Source organism: Gavia stellata, chromosome 27, assembly GCF_030936135.1.
Source record: "Gavia stellata isolate bGavSte3 chromosome 27, bGavSte3.hap2, whole genome shotgun sequence".
In the NCBI taxonomy this organism is placed as follows: domain Eukaryota; kingdom Metazoa; phylum Chordata; class Aves; order Gaviiformes; family Gaviidae; genus Gavia; species Gavia stellata.
Window position 1 is genome coordinate 1682092 of NC_082620.1, and position 21956 is coordinate 1704047.

A 21956-nucleotide genomic window follows, 5' to 3' on the forward strand; every position below is an offset into this window, starting at 1 on the left:
GGACAAAGAGGATCAGAGCATCTAACGAACGAGTTTTGCCTCCAAACCTGTTTTTATCCTGAAATCTTGAGAACGAGATGAAGAGCTTTCCCACCTCCCCAGCAAAAGCAAATGCAGCATAACTGCAGGGAGACAAAAACACCAGGAAACAAGTCCTGGGGAGCTTTACCCCCCGGCGGAAGGGTGGACGCGGGGCCGGCTGCACGGCGAGCCTTTTCGCAGCAAACAGGAAAAGCAGAGCCACAAGTCTCCCGAACTCCTCTGATACCAGAGTGGGATATCACGGCCAGGCAGTGGGAAAACACACCACGTCAAGGGAGGGAGCAGGGTCTTTCCAGCTCTCTTGCCTTCCCAGGTAGCCGCAGGGAAGATGGTAGCAAAGGGAGGGATCACACTTGGCTGAGGACGATAAAGCAGAAACAACAGAGGGGATGCACAGACCCCATAGGGCTTCAGCTAGTGTTCCTCTTCCTGCGAAGACCTGGTCTTTATAGCGTCATTCCTTATTTTATAAGCACAGTAAAAGACTCTGTTTTAAAAATAAAGCTTTCCACCTCTGTCCCATAAGCCCCTGGGAGCACAGGCAAAACTACTGGCATCTTTCTCTCTGATTTAAAAAAGGTATTTCCCAGGTTAGTGTACTGGTCTGGCAGCCAGAGGCCAAGTGCAGGGCTCCTGAGGAATATAAACTAACAAATACAGGAAGGGAGAAAGTCTGCAGAAACACACAGTCTGAAATAGCACAGGCAGGCCAGAAGGATAACTGCCTGGGGATAAGCTCTCAATTCTGCCTATAAATTATCCGCCGCAGCCCGAGGATGACACGAACAGGAGACACAGATGATGGTAAAAGGCCTGGGTCAGTGCTGATGGCTGAGGCAGCCTCTCCCAGGACCTGCCAGCAGTCTCCATCGCACAGAGACAGAAGGGATCTCATCAAGAGTGCTTCACGGACCCGCATGGAAATAGGACAAACCTTCCCTGCCACCGGCACACCAGATCTGGGGTCAAATCCTGGGTTAGCCAACTCCAAGCGTCAGCAACCCCACACCAAAGCCCTCACCACGGGAAGCCCTGCAGCTCCTGCATTACTCATTGCATTAAGTCCTGAGTCTTCGTTTCAAACGGGTTTTGGTTTCTTTCCTGGCTGTTTCAGCTGCACGAGAGCTCATTTCTGGGGAGCACCAGAGGACTATCGCCGCCGAAGTCATCCTGTCTGCGCCCTCGCTGCAAGAGCAGCGTGCTGCAGCTTGAGTTACAGAGGAGTCGAGACTAACCCTTGCCTCTAGCTGGATAAACAGACTCCGGCATAAACAACCTCCAGTCCTCCATCAGGTTCTCCTCTGTGCAGATAGGCTAAAAGTCAAAGAAGTGCCCGGATTAATTATGCAAATAAAGGCAAAGAAAGCATCCCTAACACATGGAGAAAGGCACCTGCCTCCCAGGGACCACCTACCCTGGGATAACATTGCAGACTTCCCACATAATACAGGCCATTAATTATCACTCCCCTCCTGCTCCAGCAAGACTCGTATGTGGGAGTGAAGGAGGTGGAAAGCAGCTCCAAAGTGGCCAGAAAAGCTTGAGGGAGAAAGAGTTTAGAGGCATTCCTGTTCACGTTCCTAAAATAGAGATCCTGCTGCCTTACACCCTGCTTTGCAGAGCACTAAGCCCCACCAGTAAAAAGCACTATATAAAAGCTAGGCATTAACTCTCTTGTTCTGCTCCAGCCTAATAAGTAGAAAGTCAATGCCATTGTTTTAGATCTAAGCAAAAAAAATACTTTGAAACCTCAAAAATTAGGGTTTTTTGAAGCAATTATCTCCCTCCTCCGTCTCCAAGACTAAAGAAACACGGGCCAATTATTTCTTTGAAGGCTAAATATTTACTCCTAGATGAAGTGCAGCAGCTCAGGCTGGAGATGAATTATCCAGCTCTGATGTCATCTAATGCCTGCAAGTAAGAAAACCCAAACGAAAACAGGTATAAACAAACAACAACAGAAAAGGGTGTTTTCTCCTGGAAAAGCCCTTCAGAGAAGGGAATGGGATGAAGCTGTTTCAGCTCATCTAAGCTGTGTTCAAGGCATTTAGCATGGCCCTGGCACCACGCTCCCGTTCCCTTCAGGCAGCCCTACCCAGGTCTTATTAGACAAGATGCCCACGCTTAACAAGGGCGCAAGTAGAGCACGATCAAACCTCTCCAAGCTAGAACTGGCCTTACGGAAAAGCCACCGTCTTATTCTGGAGCAAGACCTACCCTATAGAGTCCGTAGGGCCAGGTGTGGGAACTCCTCCTCAACCTCCACGAGCAATTAGCCTGCACACACATCGAGGGTTACTCAATCAATGTCAGCTCTTCTTTTAAAGAAAACCCTCCTGCCTTATTTATGTCTGACTCCCGAGTTTCAAAGCTCTCTGCTTTTGCCCCCTCCAGTCACTATTCTTTCCCAGGCAGCGGGTGCCAACCCTCTGGTTAAGGGCACCAAAAAAAAAAAAAGCAGCTATGTGTAAGAAACCACCACCGGCACAAGCGCGGGGTGACTCATCTCCTCTGAAGACCGAGGAACAAGAGCGCTCTCTGTTCGGTGAGACTGCCTGAAGTTTCAGTTGCGATCCCATCTCGCTACACGCGCTCATGACAGCATGCAGAAGTATTTCCTCGGGGGATCTTCCCATGGGACTTAACTCTGACACATATTCCCACAGGACTCGTTCTTTTAAAAGTGTTATTTGTTAGTAAGGCAGTGGGAATTTGACTTTGCAAAATACCAAGAGAGTGACTGAGCAGAGCTGGGCGCTGGCGGCTGGACTCGTTAACGCGACTGCGAGTCGTGCCCCGCATTCAATCCGACGGAAGAACTCGCTGGGCTGCAAGAATAGATGTCCTGGGTCAGAGCAGAGGTCTGCGTCGCCTGGTATCCTGTTTGTGCTACCCATGGCCTCTTCTCCACCCCTGAGCAGAGGGAGAGCGCTACGGCAGGGAAGGAGGAAAAGCGAGAGCTGGTTTCCACATATGTGTAGGCTGTGGTTTGTTTTCTTCCTCCATTTTAAGTCCATGACTGCTTAATTCTGACCTGTAGGCATCATACAGCAGATGTGTAGACGCAAAAATCAGATGAAAATATTAAGAGTCGTGTAGACTGATATTCAGCGAGTGGTCATCAAGCACCAAGTTATGTGCTAACATTTCAAGTGACATCCGACCAATTCCCAGATAACACCACTATGCAGAAACATCTCGATTTTGGAGGACTTCATATAAGAAAAAAGTGTCAGACAAGAAAATATGACTTTAAGTAATAACTGAGTAATCCACAATACATTGAGCACATAAAGCAGGGTGAGAGGGAGTCTGCACGCAAGCAGACAAGTCAGCAAGGAGTGCTTGGTGGATGCTGAGCTCCTTTTTCATTCCCACTCTTCGTCAAAATGTAAAGCTTTTGCTGAAATAGCTAGTTTAATACTGACTTCCCCCCCTTTCCTCCTTTTCCTTTTGTTCTTCCCTCTCTTCGTCAAAATGTAAAGCTTTGCTGAAATGGCTAACTTAATACTGACTACCCCCGCGCCCCAAGAGCTTCCCCCAATTCTCCTGCTTTTCTTTAAGTTATTTTAGTCAAATTCAGAAACGTAAGGAAAACAAACGCGCCGAGTGTGACATTTTGAGCACAAAAACCAGTGTGGGAAATCATTTGTGGCGTTTTCCTGCCCTGCTCAGAGCGTGTGGACTGCAGGAATGTACCTGTTTTCCCACGCTCTCCCGGTTACTGTGGGTAGCCCGCACGGGCATGTCTCCTCCACTCCTCAAAATACCTGAAGTGGCAGCTACTGAAGTTATTAAAAAAACCCCAAAATCTCAGCTTTGGGACAACAACTCTTATCAACACAGGCTCTCATGGCCGCAGGTAAGTGTCACTCATCCTGCGTGGCATGAACCAGCTGCTCCAGGCAAAGAGAAACAACTCAGCGAGGTGCTGCAAGCACAAGGAACGCATGCTCCGCGGCAAAAAAAGAGAAGATATAACCTGAAAACCGGTCAGATAATGATAAAACACGTGGGGAAATACAGAATCAGAGCAGCCAGCCCCGGGGACGAGGTAAGTTTTGCTAAAGTCGGGGGGGGAAGTTGCAGATCTGCCACCTCTCACCTGATGCCAGGGGCCGGATCCACTCCTTGCTGTTCAGGTCAAGTCTCCAGAGGTCATTGAAGGCGGCATTACAACTGCTCTGCGTGCAGCCACCGAACACGTACATCGACTGGTTAGCGTCATAGTAACATGCACCTAGAAAAAAAACAAACACACAGATTAACCAATTCTCTGACCTTTGCGGTTTTGGGTGAAAAAAAGATCATTTTCTTTTTCCCCTGGGTTTCAGACGGGAGAAAGGCAGACGGGCTGCCCCGACTTCAATAAAACCATGGGCCAGCTTAGGGCTATCCCTGACCAGTGTAAACCTCCAGCAAGAACCTTCCGAGACAATTATCCCCTCAAGCAGAGCTGCTCCTGAAAGTGCAAAGAAAGCTGCCTTAGAAGCTTGTAGTTAATTAGATTACAGATGATTAACGCACTCAGCACACTTACAGTCTCTAAGCTAGTTCGTGTGGTTTATAGGGTCGCCAAACTAGACCAAGAAACTGGCCTGTGTACCTAGACCTGGTCGCTTACTCTCTTTTTCCAAATCTGACAGTATTTCATCCTATCTCATCATACAAAAGCAACACTGAAACACACGGATTTTATGTGAGCATCCCTTTTGCAACTTAGGGGAAAAGATTAGACAACGAGAAGGGGAACGGGGAGCAAACATGACGCTTGACAATCCCTCAAAGATACCCAGGAAAATAAAGAGCTTTTGGCCCCAAACCAAACCCTGCAGAAGGAAAAAAAAAAATGCAAGCATCTGCCTTTGGCAGTTAGCGTCCTGTGGTACCCAGGCACCTCTGACAAGGAGTAAATTAAACACGAGATAGAGCAGACAGGACTTGCTCAGCTTATCTGCCTTGAAGGATGAGCAAGATTCAAACATGTTCAGAAAGTTAAACCCCTGCAATTACAAAGAGGATTTCCCAATTTCTGCACTTCCCTCCTAAAATGCAACGAGCCCTGTTGACTTCGTACAATGACCCCTCGCCTTTTGCATTCTTGAGATCCCTGCAAGGCAGCGGCATCTCTTCCACATCTTGCCTAACTCACGAGAAGTGGGACGAGTGCCCGATGGCAATGCTGGAAGAGCAAGCTCATCCTTCGGTGGCAGCTCTGATAGACATATTCACGTCGGCTCTTAAGTTTGCAAGCCAAGGATTGAGGAGTGAAGGCGACTTCAACTCCTGGGCTGGTCTGAGTGATCCAGCAGCAGGTTCTTCTGCACCCACACCCTCTGATCGGCCGGGTGCTGTCTGGTCCGCTGACCTGCAGGCGACGGAGACGTGTCTGAAATTCAATCCTCCCTTGACCTGACACAGCCTGAAAAATCTCAATTCTTGGGTTTTCTGTAAAATTCTTCCCTTTCTTCCCCCAGAGCTTTGGTAAAAAGCGTACAGTGTGGCTGGCAGGAAGGGCAAGCTTGTTTCTGAAGTCTCACGCTGTCTGTTGGGGTGTTGCTCTGTTTGTTACTGCATCTCCCTGGACATACGTAATGGTCTCCAGACACCAGGAATCCAGCAGCACACATACGGACAGTCCCAAAACACTAAATCCTGCGCGCAGTCCCTTAGCACCAGCCACGGGAGCACCGGCACTCATCTCAAAGAGGAGTCACTGCCTGAATCCCACTCAGAACCAAAGCATCTCTCTGTAAAGCCCAGCTTCATATGCGAGCACCCTCAAAAAAAGTCATAAAAATCTACTATCAACCCTTTCAACATGAGCAAGGCCTCCCCAGCAATTCCTCAAGCATTTATTATCAAGTCTAACGAGGGGAAAAACCACAATAAATCATATCCACGCACACATGCCCCAGTGCATAGTAGAAAGCCAGAGTGTTTTATGCTCTGGGAACACTGAAGAGTACCAGCTGGGGCTTGGAGGGAGCAGGAGTCATCACCCTCGCGATGACAAGCAATATATTGCCCAACAGGAAAAGCAAGAGGAAAAGTCAAAGTTCAGGCGGGCAGCCCACGGCACAGGGCAGCATCTGGCCCTGGGTCCGAGACGGAGGTGAGAAGCACTTGTGATTATGCAGAAGCCCCTCCGCGGAGCATCTCCAGGTTGAGGAGCACATGCCGTCGTAAATAACCAGCACAAGGGAAGCTGCAAGATGAAGGATTAGCATGCAAGTACAGCAGCTTTGATAAAAAGCACCAACATTTATTCCGTGCCGAAGCATAGCGGAAGCAGACTCATGGCAGGGGTGTAAACTGCACTGTTCCTTCTCTCTCTCTCCATCACATGTTGTACACAGCTGTTAACCAGTTAAAAAATAAAAATAGATTCAGATGAGCTGACCTGACAGGACATGGGACTACTCTGGAGCTTGTACTGACATAAAGGCTTTTTTTCTTTTGGAAACAGCAGGAAGAAGGAAAAAACACCTGAAAAAGGAGCATCTGGAGTGAAGGGCTGATAACCTACTTTTGGTAGCAAAAGACAACGATTCAGTGCAAATCGCCACGCGAAGACGACCCTGCATCTAGCTCCACTCTAGACCAGTACAAGCACGTCCCCGGTTTCCAATGATCCAACCCCGCAGCCCTAATTCTGCAGGTTGGAGGTACGTATTTCCAGCATGAAAGAGCTCTTTAACGCAGCCCATCCATACATACGCCAGCGATATTCATCTCACCGCTCTGAATGAATCTCAACGCCATAAACCGGCGCATTCAAGCGCCCACAGACAATACCGTGGCTCAGCAGGGGATGCAATGATGCCCGGTGGCCTTTGCCGAGGGTCCCATTGTCTGACCTGGGGCTTGTCATGCAGATCCCCTATTGAAAAGCCAGCAGCCCTCACGCCCTTGGCTTTTAGTGACAAGTCCAGGGCGTTTTGCTGACCACACAGTGGGAACAGGGGAGCTGGAGACACGGGATGTGCTCGTAGCGGAAGACCACCCAGCTCTCCCCGTGTGCATCCACACGACGTCCTTACGTGCAACTGAACTGTCTTCGTCTCAACCCACATCTTGCCAAACCACGTAATACACACCTACATGCCACGGCACAACGCTCCGCAGCTCTCTCTGGGGTGGAGGATATATAAATAGTGGTGTAGTGGATTTACCTGGGATGGGATCGAGGAAGAAATAATGATTAAGAGCATTTTTGTAGCTTTACCTACTTCTTAAGATTTGAGTCTATATCATTTTTACACGGTAAGACCCCTCATAGGCTGCAATGTCACCTCCACCCAGGAAGGCACCAGCCAGAGCATCGCACCCTAAGTATGGGCAATTGAAACCTGGTGCAAAGCAATGCTGCGGTTTTTCTACTTAACCTTTCTTGAAAGGTTCAGTTTCCTTAGAAATCTAATCACTACTTAAACCATGACAGGTTGAGAGCCTCCTACCTCCTCCCCATGCCAAACCCTTGGCAATCGTGGCTTTCACACAACAGCACAGCTCACTTATTATTTTTGAGGGGAGGTGGCAGCATTCTTCTCCTCTATTTGGATTTAAAAACCAGGCCAGCCAGCCAGGCACCATGACGTCTGCACGGCATGTATTTTAATCCTAGACCAAAATAATTTAAACTGTGTTTTCCTGCTTCTCCTTAGCAAACCATTTAAAGCTTCTGAAGCGGAGGAAGACGGGTCAGCTTGGGAAAAAAAAATTAAAAAAAGAAAGCACAAGTGAAAACTCCACTTTATACCACCCTTGCAAAGGCGTAGAATCAATCAGAGGAAGAGGGTGCGAGCCCCCGGTGCCTTTAGCTCTTTTTTGGATGGAAAACAAGCAGCTGAAGACCACTGGATGGATTTTTAGGTTGTCATTTGTTCGGGTTTTTTTTAAACACTTAAGTCCCAGTAAAATTCAGTGTGTCCCAGAGTTTTAGTATTGCAGAGACAGTATATCTTTGTAACTGGAAATGAAGAGAATAAATATTTCTGATATTTGAAGGCACTGATACCCAAAAAGACCGCAAAGCCAGCTTGTTTTGAACATGTTCTTGTTTCCCCTCTGTGCTGCACAGCAAAGCGTCAGAGACTTTCAGCTGGAGCATGGGATAACCGAAATAAAGATCAACTGGGAAGGGAAAATTGAATGCAAATACATGCCCTTTGCAATAATTAAAGGGCATTGACTTTTTAAACGTCAAGTACATCAAATAAAGTAACTAATCCAAGTTCAAAGGTCGTATTTCCCATTGGAGAGAGGGGGAAAAAAGTCAGCTTGGCTATTGAAATCCCATTGCTACGTGGCGCTCGGCTGAAAACAGCACCACAGCTTTGCGGTTAAAGGTTGACAGCCCTCGGTGTTGGCGTTCCCAGGAGGACCCTGCCAAGCCAATGCTGCAAGCATCGTACGTTGAGCTGCTGGCACCGCTTCCTCCAACGCGGGGCTGGGTTTTGGAGGTAACCTCTCCGCGCCCAACCGCGCTTGGCACCAGAGCCGGCAGGATGGCGGCACCGAGGAGGTAGGGCTGCAGATGAAAGCGCCCGGTCCTGCTGGCTGGCACAGATGTTTACACCAACTATGCCACAAGTTGCGGCACGATAAAAATGCACCAGACCTCAGAAAGCTCAGCTCTGCAACTGCCTCCACGTCTTTGGGAGAAAAAAAAAAAAAATGTCCCACATCTATCCCTTTATTCTCTAAAACACTGTTTTCCTGCTCCTTGCAGTCCAGGGACTCAACGCAAGCAAAAGGCAGCAATATATTGAGCAAAGCTGGGCGATACGAAGAGCCGTAGCTCTGGTAGAAAAGCAGCCCGTCCTGTAAAACAAACAACATTCCAGCTTTTACCTCTCCCTTGCCTCTCAGGGTAATTGCTTTAATTAGTCATCACGTTGGTGCCATGCTCCCCAGACTGCATGGAAAAAAAATAATCAGTATTTAAAATTAGTCACCCTTCCATCAAAGGATCAATATTTCTGGCACAACGGTCGGCATTCCTCTGCTGCTTTTCCGTTTCTGCATTCCTGCGCCTTCTGACATCGCTTTCTGATTGTGGCCAGTTATTTAACCACATGAGTCATCGCCCTGCTATGATATTTGTAGGCTCACACGTTAGGGCTAAAAAAGAATTAAATGACTACTGCAAACATTATACCTGGTGCTCAGCTCAAAAACCTCTGCATGAAGTATTTCTTCCTGTAAGTTTATATCTAAAAAATAGCATCACTGATACTGTGTGATGTTCTGCAGCTTCAATCAAATCCCTAGAAAACCTACAGCTCATCTGTAAAGTTTGTTATCTGTTGTATGATCAAAGACCTTGCCAAATGCTCCCTCCCCATGAGATGACAGTAACTTCCATTAGTTATTCCTTATCAAACGGTTTTTCCATTACTCCCTTCAGAATTGATAGAAGACACAGTGACCTCTAACTATTTAAAATTCTCTCGCTTGTCCTTTTACGCTCCCTATGAGCACTTCTGGGATATTTCTAATAAATCCTGGAAGAGAGATAGTCCTAGCCACTTTGATGCCAGCTACTGTTGCCTGTTGACTTCAGACGACTCGTGCCTGGTAGATGACGTCTTCCCACAAAACCCAGCAAATCACTCATGCCTAAAAAAGGGGTTTGTGAATCCTCCCTCACTCCCCTCCTCCCCAAACCTCCTGTTCTTACTTCACCTCGGCTCACCACATCTTAGTATTTTAGGTCATAGGTTTACAGATTCAGTTCGAATTTTTGCTTTTAATGATTTGTAGCTTCAGTTTAATATTGGAATTCACCCACAAACACGCAACACTTTGTTGTGGGGAAAGCAGATACCGCAGAGCTGGAGAACTGCTAAAAAAAAAAAAAATCAGTTTAAGTCAGCAAACAAGTTAATCCAGATTAGCTTTCTGCGCATAAAGTGCATTAATAACACTTCTGTAGCGACCAAGGCTGACCAGAGACAGGACACTGTCAAATAGCAAGGCTAATACAGATTACATGCTCCGAGGGCAGTGGCTTTAGGAAGACAACTCATTTTGGATCGAGTACAACAGTGGCACGCTCAGAGGAAGCACCCGCTGGGCAGCAGAATAAATTAAAGAGCACACAGCGGACTTTGGTGCAACATTTGGGGCTTTTTCAGGTAACTTCTAGCTAGCCTTAAAGCTCACCAGTTGCACAAAGGCTGCAAAAATTGAGGCGAAAATACATGCAAACCTGCAAGTCATTAATAAGCATTTTATTAGCACGGCCGCTTAAAAACAAGCTATAAACGGTGGTGCATTTTTTATTCTTTAGGAGGACAAGGAAATCTTTGAAGAGCACAATGACTTCACCAGAGTGTCCCGCAGTGTCTCCTGGACTTGTCTTGGCAGGAGGCTGCACACCGGTTGCTTCATAAATTACTACTTGAGAGTATGAAAATTTTATGCCTGCTTGCTCTTGGAATCACACAGCTTACACCATGTTTATTTACCTTTAGAAAAACGAAATTCGCTCCCCGGAAGAACTGCCTCCCAGCGGGCTCACACCCGCGACGAAGCCACAAGGACCGAATTTTTGTCATATTTGACTACGTCGCCTGGCAGAGCAGGCTGAGGCAGCGTGATGTTATTGCAGTACAAATAACAAGTTGTATTTAAGTCTCTTTCCCTCAACGGGAATGGTTTTTCTGCTCTCTTCCAGAAACTTGGAAGCAGGGCAAAAATTAACCCATACATTAAGCAGTGTTGTCAACTGAATCGCTTACTTCTATCAGCAAATACGCTTGCTTCTCATGCGTGGCTCTGTGTTTTATTTTGAAGCAAGCCACACTCAGCCTCCTCCAAACTGTATTACTCACAGATGTAGAAGATGATCTGCTGTAAAAGCAGCCAGCGTACATCCCCGAGTGCTGCGGATATGCAAACCCACTGGCTTTGACAGCCACTAGACTCAAGTCACTACCGAGTCAGGTTTCTATTGAAGGGGAAACAAAGCTCAGACTCGAAGCAGAGCTGCAGAAAGAAGCCTGTGTGTAAAATTTGCAAAACCAGAAAGCAAAAATCCCACCCTACCTCCATTAACATTTCCTAGGAGCAACGAGCCAATAACCACATCGAGCAGCTACTGAATCCCTATTCTCGTGCAAAGTGCTTGTGTTGGCAGAGCTGTGTGTTACACCAACCGGTTGAAACTCTGCCGCAGCGACAGGCACGTGCAGCAGTGTTAGATGCTGAGTGACACAGTGCAAACCCCTCGTTACAGCTTTCCACTGTAAATCAGAGCTGAAGAGGGGTGAGCGGAGCTTTTCCCAGCAGCTACTTACTGTGCGAGAAGCGTTGCGTGATGGGGGTGCCAGGGTAGGGGTAAGTGCGACTCTCCCACTGAATATTTCCTTCTTGCACTGCTTTGATAAAGCCGTGATAACACTGATGGGCCACACCTAGGGAAAAAACAGACATCAGCAAAATTTGGGGCATGTTAGAAACAAACCGGGCCTGCACAGTTGCACAAGCAGCGTGACAGCAATTATAAAGAACCCCTGTATTTAGATTGTAAATACACTGGTGGAAATTCAGAGGATTAAAGAGAATAAAGAATAGGGACTCGGCAAATGTGGAAATCAGCAACATTCACTGAACTGATTCACTGCATTTCCGATATCTGTCAGCTCTAGCTTGGTAAAGCAAAGCCTTTGTGAAAGGTAAGCATGTGCGATGCCATCGCAGAGCTGCTTTTCAGCCTTCTCTGCTGCAATGCAAGCCCCCTGTCCCCTAATCACATCCCAGAGGAGCAGCTGCCCTTCCCTTAATGGACCTTTGAGGACAAATAACGTGCAACAATGACTTTTTAAGAGTGTGCACGCAGCTACTGCACAGGAATCTAAAATAAATACGAGAGGAGACATCGGTGATAAAAGCCAGCGTGTCTTAGGTGAAAATATCCCTTCTTAGCTGTGCAAGGGAGCGGATTTGGCTAACAACAGCTCCTCCGTGGAGCAGGCCAGCCCCAGAGCTGCAATTAATTCTGTGTATGGAGTACATGCGTCTGCTACACAGACTGCTCCCCGTGGAAAGAAAAGGGTCTGGTGAAGATTTACAACTGCAGCAGCTCAGCAGACGCTCAGTGGCATCCGCTGTGCTACAGCAGCCCTTGCACTGAGGATGCCACAACCTGCCAAGATTTTTTCCCCCAAGAATTTGCTTACTGAAAACCCCGTGCCAGGAACACCCCCAGCAAGAAATCACACTCCGGGATATAAAGCAGGAAGTTTTCTTTAAAAAAAAACAAAAAACCCAACAAGAAGCCCGGGGTCCTCAACAACTGCTCCCTCAGAGTCATGCGGGAAACATAATCCGAACTATAGGATTTCATAGCAGATGTATCCTGACAAACAGGAAAAATTAAGCAGACGAAAACAAATCAAGCATTTACCTCAAGTGACCTCTGCTTCATGGGGTGCAGGTTAGCAATTACATTCCCGTTTTTTGCTATAATTGCTGCAAAAAATGGCACAGCTGCCCAGCACCACTCATCTCCTAAGACTTGAGATATGGGACAACTCACTGGAATGCCATGCTGCGCCTCGGGCTGCTCATCCCTCCCCTCCACTCGAGGGATGTTTCCCACAGTCTCTTTTGGGGTGAATCACCAGGTGTTTATTCATTCCAGCTGCATCCTTTGCATCTTTTAAGGCTGCTCCAGGAACAAGCACTCGTGAGAAAGCACACCCAAGCAGCAACTCAAGGGACGTGGACACTTGAAAAAAACCTTTCAACAGGGGTGCAGGCTGCTGCTGACCCAAAATTATGCAAAAAGAGTAATTTTGTGCAATGCTCGCTTCTGAAGTAGCTGTGTTTTTTTAACCTCCAGCCTGTTAAACTCTGGGCAAGGCAGAAAATGCCTGGAATCTGAGCAATGCTTTCACATGTGCAGAGAAGTCCACAAATTAGACATCACCCCACATGCCTGCCAAAGGCGTTTCTCACCTGACACCCGCTCTGCGTTTTCCAGAAGAAACAAGTTACCCTCATGCAGCAGCGTGCCTCATTTCCTACAGATTCAACTGTGGTCTCCTCTTAAACTGCTTGGTTTTTAATGAAGCTTGCAATCAAAACGTGTGTCCCCAACAGAAACATAACAGAAATCATCCACTGTATTCAAAAAATACCAAAGCAGAGAGTTTTGCTTGTGTCCCTGTCCAAACTTTACCTACCTATTTTTCGTATCATATATATCTAGCATTAAAATATCCCCATAAGGCTTCAGAATTAATGCTGCATCAAGGTAAAGTGAAGTATCTGTATCTCAGGGCTACTCTTTCAGGAAGTCTGAATATGTAGATCTATATTAATGTAGATTTTATTTACCACTTATCTTCAGCAGAGCTTTAAGAACCAGACACGGTTTTGTTTCCAACCGAAAGCATAAGCTTTGGGAATGTTAATTACTGAGCAAGGTGCAAACGAAGCACAACTACAGCCACATTAGACATGAGACGCCGTCAACGGGGGACTGCTGCGTGTGGTGGAGAGGAAGCCTGAAGGCAAGGTTAACAGCGCTGCACGTCAGCAGCGCACGGGGAGCATTCAAAAACAACGTAAGTGAGCGGCTCTGTTATGGGGCTTTTGGGGTTTCACTCTTTTATACTTCAAAAGAGGCTGAGGGGCTCAATTCTGCACCATTATTAGCAATGTCTTCAGCATAGCAAATGACCTGAGAGCCGTAGCTATTTTTCCAGCATTTTGTGGAAGTCCAATTTTTGAGTTAAAGGGGGAAAACACCAGGCGAGGCTAAAGCAAAGCAAAGAGCAGCTGGGATATGAATCTGTGTTCCCACAGTTAAAAAAAAATGCACTCTCACTACAGCTGTTTGTACCTTTGATTAGTCGATACCACTGTTTGCAGACAAGGGCAGCAGTTTTGTGCTCCTGATACGGTGAAAGGAAGGAGAGGATATATTCCAAAACCTCTTCTGGGAGCTCCAACATTGATCTGTTATGCCTGGTCTCCTCGACCTCCAGCTCAGCATGCGGCTCATCGTCTTGCTCCATCGTCCCTTCGACCACAGCGTCTTCTGGATCCACGGCCATGAAACCATCATCTTCACTGTCCGAGGAACTGGCCATGGCATTCCACTTCACAGCTTCACGGGGTGGAGGGAAAAGACAACAGTAAGGTCACAAAGAAAACTAATAGCATCAGAAATGCATCTGCAAGCCATGTATATTACACCAAAGGTCTATGTCAAACTGTACCCCAGCAAACTTCAAGCCAAGGACGTGGTTTTTGCAAAGCTTTGAAGCAGGATGGACACAGTTTAGGAACAAGCTGTTCTCCATTGACGCAGTGTTTTCCCAAGCCACTGCATCTCTCACTGCTCTCAGCCCTACCGTTGCCTACAGACGGTACCAGAGGGAGGGAAAAAAACCCACTAGAAGAATCGCAGCCTCTTGAACCCCGGCTCCCTCGCCGGGCACAAGAAGGCATCGTGCTGCCGCGCTGGTGGCCCTGGCTGGTTTGCACCGTGGGGCCGGGCAGCGGTGGGGAAAGGGATCCCCACCGCATTGAGAGCAACCCAAGGAGAGACAGGATGGAAGCGACAGCTTTGCAGCCCCTCCTCCCCTGCAAAACCAGTTTCGCCAGCGAGCCTGCTTTACCCCAAGAAACTTTTCAGCAGCACCCGGGGGGGGGGGGTGTGGGGGGAAATTCCTGTCCCATTCTCCCTTAATATCTCCCTTTTTCTTTTTTTTTTTTTTTTTTTTTTTTTTTTTTTTATTAAATACTTGCACACAGTTGCTTACCAACAGTAGGTGAGGAAAGAAAAACGCCTACAGGATTTACTGCCGATGAAAGGCTGGAATATCAAATATTGTATCTCCAGCTATTCAGAACATCTTAAGCATAAGGTAATGTCCCGATGACAGAAATATATCGTGAAATAAATCCATCATAACAAGCGGCTGTGTCCAATTCAGCCAGTTGGCATGGTCTGCAGTTAAACCCCTGCCCATCGCTGCAAAACAGCGGACCTTATTTCTTGGACCCTATTCCTTGGACCCTATTTTCTAGGGAGCAGCTGACCTGTTTTGGGGAGAGCAGCCATAGTTTTCCCTTCCAACGCCGCTGGGTGAAGACCAAGGGATGCAACTGCTCTGTGATTATACCTGCACTGATAGCTCAAACCAATATAACTCATGAGGATGACACAGGGATTTTCTTTTCCAAAAACTGCAATCACAAATTCCTTTTTTATCCTTTCCTAACATAGCAGTTTGAAACAAAGGACCCAAAATAAGGCAAGCTCTCAGCTCTTACATCGCTCAGCGTGAGTTTCTCCCAACTCCAGGAGGCAGAGGCTGCCCAGCCATCCCCAGGTCCCAGATCGACCGGGATGATGGGACGTGGATGAACACAGTCCATGGGACAAATCCCACCTGCAGCAAGCCCAGGAAGCAAACCCACTCCTCAAGAGCGAAGACAAGACATGGCTTTTTGCCCAACATACTTAAATACAAGTATATAGTATCTTATTTTTATGAAACTCTTAACATTGCAGAAAATATGGCTGGAAGGAATTTAAGTTACTTAAATACCAGGAGTACACTAAACTGTTGTTACAAGCTTCCAGTGATGCAAACTCTACCATCTTCCCCAGCTAAACCCAGGGTATTCCCATCCTAGCATACACCAAGCCGAAGAGCCATGGGAACAGCAGAGACGTGGAGCGGAAAAGCTTGCCATGACAACTAATTCATGCTCAGAAAAATTACATTCGACAGCATTACTCTCCACTTTTGTCAGGTTCCCCGATGAAGAAGCTTCAGAAAATCCTAGGGGCTGTCACTCTTCGGTAGAAACCACGTCAAAATTAAACTTACAGTTATCATCTTAACAGATGCTCGGCACGTTTTCCCGTGTCAGAAATCCTTCTTAGAGTCAATGTTATGACAGAGAAAGGCTGAAACCCAAACGCTTGACACGAGCACTGCTGCTGCCAGCAAATTGCATTACACAGCAGATAACACACAAATTCCCAAAGATTAAGAAATGGAAAACTAAAAAAAAAAAAAAGAAAGAAGTGGAGCTGCGCTTGAAAAAAAATAATTAAAAACCAGAGGCTTGGGTTTTTCCCAAACCAAAGCATCTATCGTGGTGAAGCGTATGTGCTGATTTGCATCTTGACACGGCATGGCAGGAAGCCAAAGGCTGCCGGTACTCCAACCTCGGGATGCGGTTTCGCTCGAGCCGGGGAGGTTGGAGTAAGGAAGGTCGGTCCCTATCTCACGGCTTGGGAAAACAGACCAGCACATCTACCCGGGAGAGCAGAAGGCATTTCACACCCTAAAAATGTGCTAGAAAACTAAACAGAAGTGCATTTGCATCCAGATCAGGTACAATAGGACACCTGTGGGTGACAACGCCGAACATAAGCCTCAGCTCGACAGGTTCACACAAGACATCTGTTGTGTTATTAAGGTTTAAAAGCAAAGATTATGTGTGTTTCCCAACAGCTTTTATTTACCCTTTAAATAATGTCCAAAACCTGCTGGAGGGAGTCAGCTGAGAAGTGCTGGAACGAACACCCGGCTAGCAAGGGGTTTTTTCCAATTATTAAATCCCAATTTCAATCCTCTGGAGCAGGCTTGGGAACAACACAGCACAGCAAGTTAATCACAGGCACAAACCAGCTTGGGGGTTAGAAAAGCATCTCTAAGGCCCATTTTAAAAAGGCAGGAGGAGCAGGGAAACCCCTTGATGCCTCAAATAGCACGTACGGGGACGAAGAAGCTGCGCCGAGTTTTGTCTGGTCTTACCAGAGTACTTGATAATATTATAAATATTCAAATGCATCTACTTTGCTAGATCCTCATTTTCTAAACGCTTGAGGATAAGAAATAACCGTCCTCCAAGTTTTCACACCCATGCTGTGTTATTTTTCTGGAGGAAAACAAGACTAGCAATAAACTCAACTCCCAAAAGGAAGGTCGCCGTCAAAATAACCCTTCAAGCTTGACCTGCCATGGATGCAGATTTTGCTCTTATGGCACGGGAAGAGTGGGCTGGGAATAACCAACCCCGGATTGCAAAGCACCAAAAACCCTGTCCTCCAGCTCCAACACTGAAAAAGGAAAAAGACACTCAGGCAGTCCGTAAGAGAGAGCTAAAGCATCCCAGCAGCCAGCTCCTATTACCAATTATTCAGCAGATCCATGGGAGAAAATCCCATGCCAGTGTTTTTAGTAGTTATCTGACAAGCAGAACAGAGTGTTTCTGTCCTGTTTGCATTTAGGGGGGATGCAGTAAGTGCTTTCTCACTCATCCTGGCTCTCCAGGTGCTCTCTGCTTGCACCAAGCTGGGCTTCAGTTTGTACACAGGCTAGAAGTGACCTCAGAGCACTCAAAAAGCCGCAGTGAAGGGATTTAAGCAGTCATGTCTCGTCCAAAAGTACGTGCAATTCAATTAACTCGCCGGGACAGATCCAGGAGTCCCTTTCTGCTTGGACCGATCACTGTGAAGGCCAACACGAGCCCCTTGAAACATCACATTATATTTTGCACCCTACAGCCCTCCTGCTCCCAGAGAAGTGCCTTTATATTCCAGCAGCAGAAACGTTTGACGGCATTCAGAAACTAGCCTAAAGCCCTACCAAAGAGGAATCGCAGCTGTGTAAAATAACACGTAAAGAAACGCTAGAAGGGCAATAAAAACAGAGCTCTGCCAGCGCTGATCAAATTTGCCCGTCCCGTCCTAAAAGCTGTGTCTCTGCCAGTTGGCAAAACAATTTATAATTCTCTTCCTCCTTTCAGAGCACTTCAATTTTCCCTCTCTCCCCTCCTGAAAATATTTAAGAACCTGCTATTTATTCTGCTAAAGTAATTATCTGCTGCAGTGGAACAAACAGATGAAAAATACTAAGTACAGGCAAAAAAACCCACTGGGTTTAAGCACTTCTCAAAGGCCGGTAGCGCCGTCAGGCAGCCAGCAGCCTGCTCCTGCAAAACCCCTCTCGACCCAAGAAGGTTTTCCTACCTGCAGGCATCTCTCCCGGTCCCATGGACCCCAGTTCAGAGGTGTGGGTGGCATCAGTGGTTCCCATCCCAAACTACCTCCTCTTCTCCACAACTCTCGGCTGTTTTAAGAAGTGCTTGAACCCGCAGCGTTTTTGACCTGGTGTTTGTTTTTTCTTTAAAAAAAAAAGGTAGTCAAAAGATTTTAGGGGAAAACAGCCTCCAAGGGAAAGTTGTTGAATGAAAATAAAAGGCTGTGTAATAGTACTGAGTCAGAGCACATTACTCATAAGGCAATGCTCATTTTCACATCCCACAAAAAATTCTCTCTCCAAACATAATCGTAGAAGCTATGTTCTCACCCGGGAAAAAAAATAATAAAGGTGTGTGAAAGGACCCAGCCCTGGCTGGCTGACTGCTTCGGCTGGAAGGAGAAAGGGACTCTGCAGAACAGAACAGTTAATTGCAGTTGGCAATCAGGAGCCACGGCGTTAATTTAGGGGTGGAAGATAGCAACTGCCTCTAACCCATTCCAGACTCTTCCTCATACTTTGCAACTGCTTATTCTGCTTGTCAACAGCCCCATTGCCATGGCAAGGTAGCATTTATGGAGACATTTAGACTTTTAGGCTTATTCTCTTACCCAGTTTGAAAAAAAGCAGCCTGTTCCATCAGACAGACACATTTAATAGTAAGTCTTAAGCTGTTTTCCTTGGAAAAAAACCCTATCTGTAGTGGGAAGGATTATTTTTGCATGATATTTTCTTCGTTGTCTCGTGCAGCCGTGCCCATCAAGGACTTCAATGGCAGCTTCCCCCGCTTCCAGTTCGGCTCTTGCTACTATCAGTTGCCCTACAGAAGCCCGGAGCCCTTTTCTAGTGATGTAAGAGGAAAAATAAAGCACTATTTCCTAGGAAGAAGCACATTATTTTATGAAAGAAACAGCACAGGGAGCAAAAGGTCTGTGGGAGCCACGGGATTCGGGGTAGGGATAAACACCATTAAATAAGATGACATTTCCAGTCCTCCAAAACTTGCATCAGTTAGAGTCAATGCATTTGAAAATCAACTGCTAGACAAGTTCAACAATGGGGGGGAAAAAAAAAAAGGCAGATTTTAGTCAAAAAAAGAAAACAAAGCCTCTGGGAAACTGAACGCTGAGCAATATCCTGTCTGCACTGCCGTCAAGCATCGCGCCCAGACGAATGAGGGAGACCTTGGGGACACCTGCACCACACTTTTCTTCTTATCCCTGCAAAACAGGCAATTACAAGTTCTTTGAAGCACAGCTTTTCCCTTTAGCTGCCTTTCAACAGGAAATTGGGTTTTTTTCTTTCATATAAGACCTAGCTTCACCCATGAAAATAAAGGTTTCCTAAATTCCGTCTGCAATTTTGAGAATTCAAATATATAAAACTTTCAGTACTACCTCCCTGCCGCATGATTTGCCTGTTCAACCAGTATTTTTATACAGACTCTAGAGTCAAGTTCAAAATTACGTGACTGCATTTTACAGTGCCATATAACCTGCACCATACTGTAATGAAACAGCATGACAACAACTGAATTTGAATTGATATTATTGTAATAAAAAGCTTTAGAGTTACCAGAAATCCCTCCTATCCCGATGATGATGAGCTGAGCCTCAGCTGTTCCACATTCCTGCTCATTTTTATTCTAAGCATTCAGAAAAAAACACAAAGTAGTAATATAACATTATGCAGCGAGATTTCTTGCACAAACAGCACAGCAACCTAAAAATAAATTCTGCCTAATCGATCTTCCTATAAAATTAAAGCACTGAAAATGAGACTGAAAAAATCGCGGTTTATTCTGGATTTATTGTAGGAATACAAATGTAGATAGCACATATTTTGTATATTTCTCGCTAGCGTACAGTTCATGAGAACAAAAGGAAACAGCAGAGTTTAATGACACCACGCTTCAGGTGTACACAGCAAAATCTGTCATTCAAATTCACTCATGGAATAAACAGGACAAAACCTCAGAATTGGCTTAAGATTTCATAAAACATTAACAAATCAAGAACGAGACCAAAAAGCAAAGGCACCAAGACCGCCTCCAGATATCCCTGCAGAACGCCGCTAAACAAGCCGAGATCTCAAACATCCAACAAAACCCTCTCAAATGCATCCATAACACGGGATTTGGAAACTTTCTAGTCTCTTTTGACAGCGTTACTACCCTTAAACCAGCTTAAGTTGTTTAAAACCTGTTGAAATCTGGCTTGATAAGCACTAGTAACATAAAAGAAGCTGTTATATTACTTACTTAGGTACTGCTTGAGCTCACACGCATGCTGTTGGCCAGTGAGCCCCCGGTTTAATCACACTGGGCATTAAATACATTTATCCTTAGGTTAAAAAGGCGATACGGATGGGCCAGGCATCTACACACAGGGCACCGTGCTCTTTGGGTTTCCCTGATAAAAATTCAAGCCTCCGCGTGCACGCCTCCAACTCTGAAATCTCAGTAATCGCCCAACAACCTTACATCCCTCCAACCAAGCCAAAAATTACTAAGTCTGAATATCAACCCTAGCTGGGGTTTTCCGAATGCAGAAAGGGTCATTCTAGTAACTTAGACCCACATTTGACCTGTTTTGAAAAGTGTTCTGCTCGGGTGCAATAATCAGCTGGGTCTTTATCTAGGTTTACTCTTACAATCCATCCCCTCTACTGAAATCACCCGAAATTTTGCAGGGCCATAAATAAGTAGTGTTTTGGGCTCACACACTCCCTCTACCGGCTCCCTGCAAGCTGTTAATTAAAATTATTCGCACCTAAACTTTTTCTAGCGAAACAAATAATCATGATGCATTTCAAAATGAAGGCAAAACTGCACGCTAGCCAAAAAAGAACGATCCCTAAGCAAGCAAATAAAAGGCTTTGAAACTTGAAAAATAGAGGATTTTACATGAAAATGTGCAGATCCTTCTCCTGGTGTAACGTACTCTGTCTGAGGATAAACAGTTTGCACAGCAGCTGTCTGGATAAAAACATTTGATGCAATTTTCGGTACCTATCCAAACCTGCCTGCGATGATTCATCAGCAAGAACTCCTGCTCGATAACGGCAAGCAAACACAGGACGGCAGATCCTGGAAATAATTGTCACCTCCCTCCTTCGTTAAGATAGCGCAGCAGGTCTGGAGCTCATGGCAGCACTTGGAAAGCTGCAGTTAAATTAATTATTTTGAGGACAGCCTGTAAAAATGACACAGCACTCCCTACTTTCCACTGACATCTCTTAAACCTACCAAAGCCACTAAAATTGGTTAGTTTGTATAAAGGTTTCAGGCAAATGAAGGTAAATTTACAGCTGAACCACGAGGAAAACACATGCTACTGATCTAAAACTCAGTCCAGTTTTGACTGTATGAAAAATAAGCCTGAAAACACAAATACAGAAACATCATTCCTGTATTTACATTTCCATACAGTCCAATGTCCATTTCTACATCCAAACAGCCCAGAAAACCTGCTCAGGCAAAATAATTACATGTAAAGCATGGAAACATCCCGGAGAAGGGTTTGCTAACAAAACTAGGAGGTACCCAAACATGTTGGGTGACTTCGTGCCTAATTTTAACAGACTGCATTAGATGCTTATTCAATGTGGTTGGGATTATTTTTTAAAAAATAAAATCTTTTCTTTGCATGGTATAACCTGATGAATCCAAACAGCTGCTCCCAGCGCAATTCCCACTAAACTGCTGCCCACACAGAGGAAACCGCAGTCCCCAAGGTGCCCACGTGTCAAGCAAACACTGCCACGGGAAAGCAGCCCGTGGCAAGTGTCTAGAGTCCGACCCGGCGCACGACTTCCTTGGCCGGGAAAGCCCTGGATCACATCCACCTCCTCCAGCCCAGCCAGCAAAACAGGCAGCTCGGGAAGCAGCAA

The 21956-nt window shown here is 46.2% G+C and overlaps 1 protein-coding gene across 1 annotated transcript in view; it reads right to left on the bottom strand.

Moving 5' to 3' along the window:
* Positions 1 to 21956, bottom strand: part of LOC104262820 (F-box only protein 42) — a 49333-nt gene that overhangs the window by 19460 nt on the left and 7917 nt on the right. The window contains exons 2-4 of the mRNA XM_059830011.1: positions 13901 to 14167; positions 11349 to 11465; positions 4148 to 4282 (exon numbers count right to left, since the gene is read on the bottom strand). Of these exons, the coding sequence (XP_059685994.1) occupies positions 4148 to 4282; positions 11349 to 11465; positions 13901 to 14150 (502 nt within the window). The 5' untranslated portion in view covers positions 14151 to 14167. The remainder of the gene's footprint in view (positions 1 to 4147; positions 4283 to 11348; positions 11466 to 13900; positions 14168 to 21956) is intronic.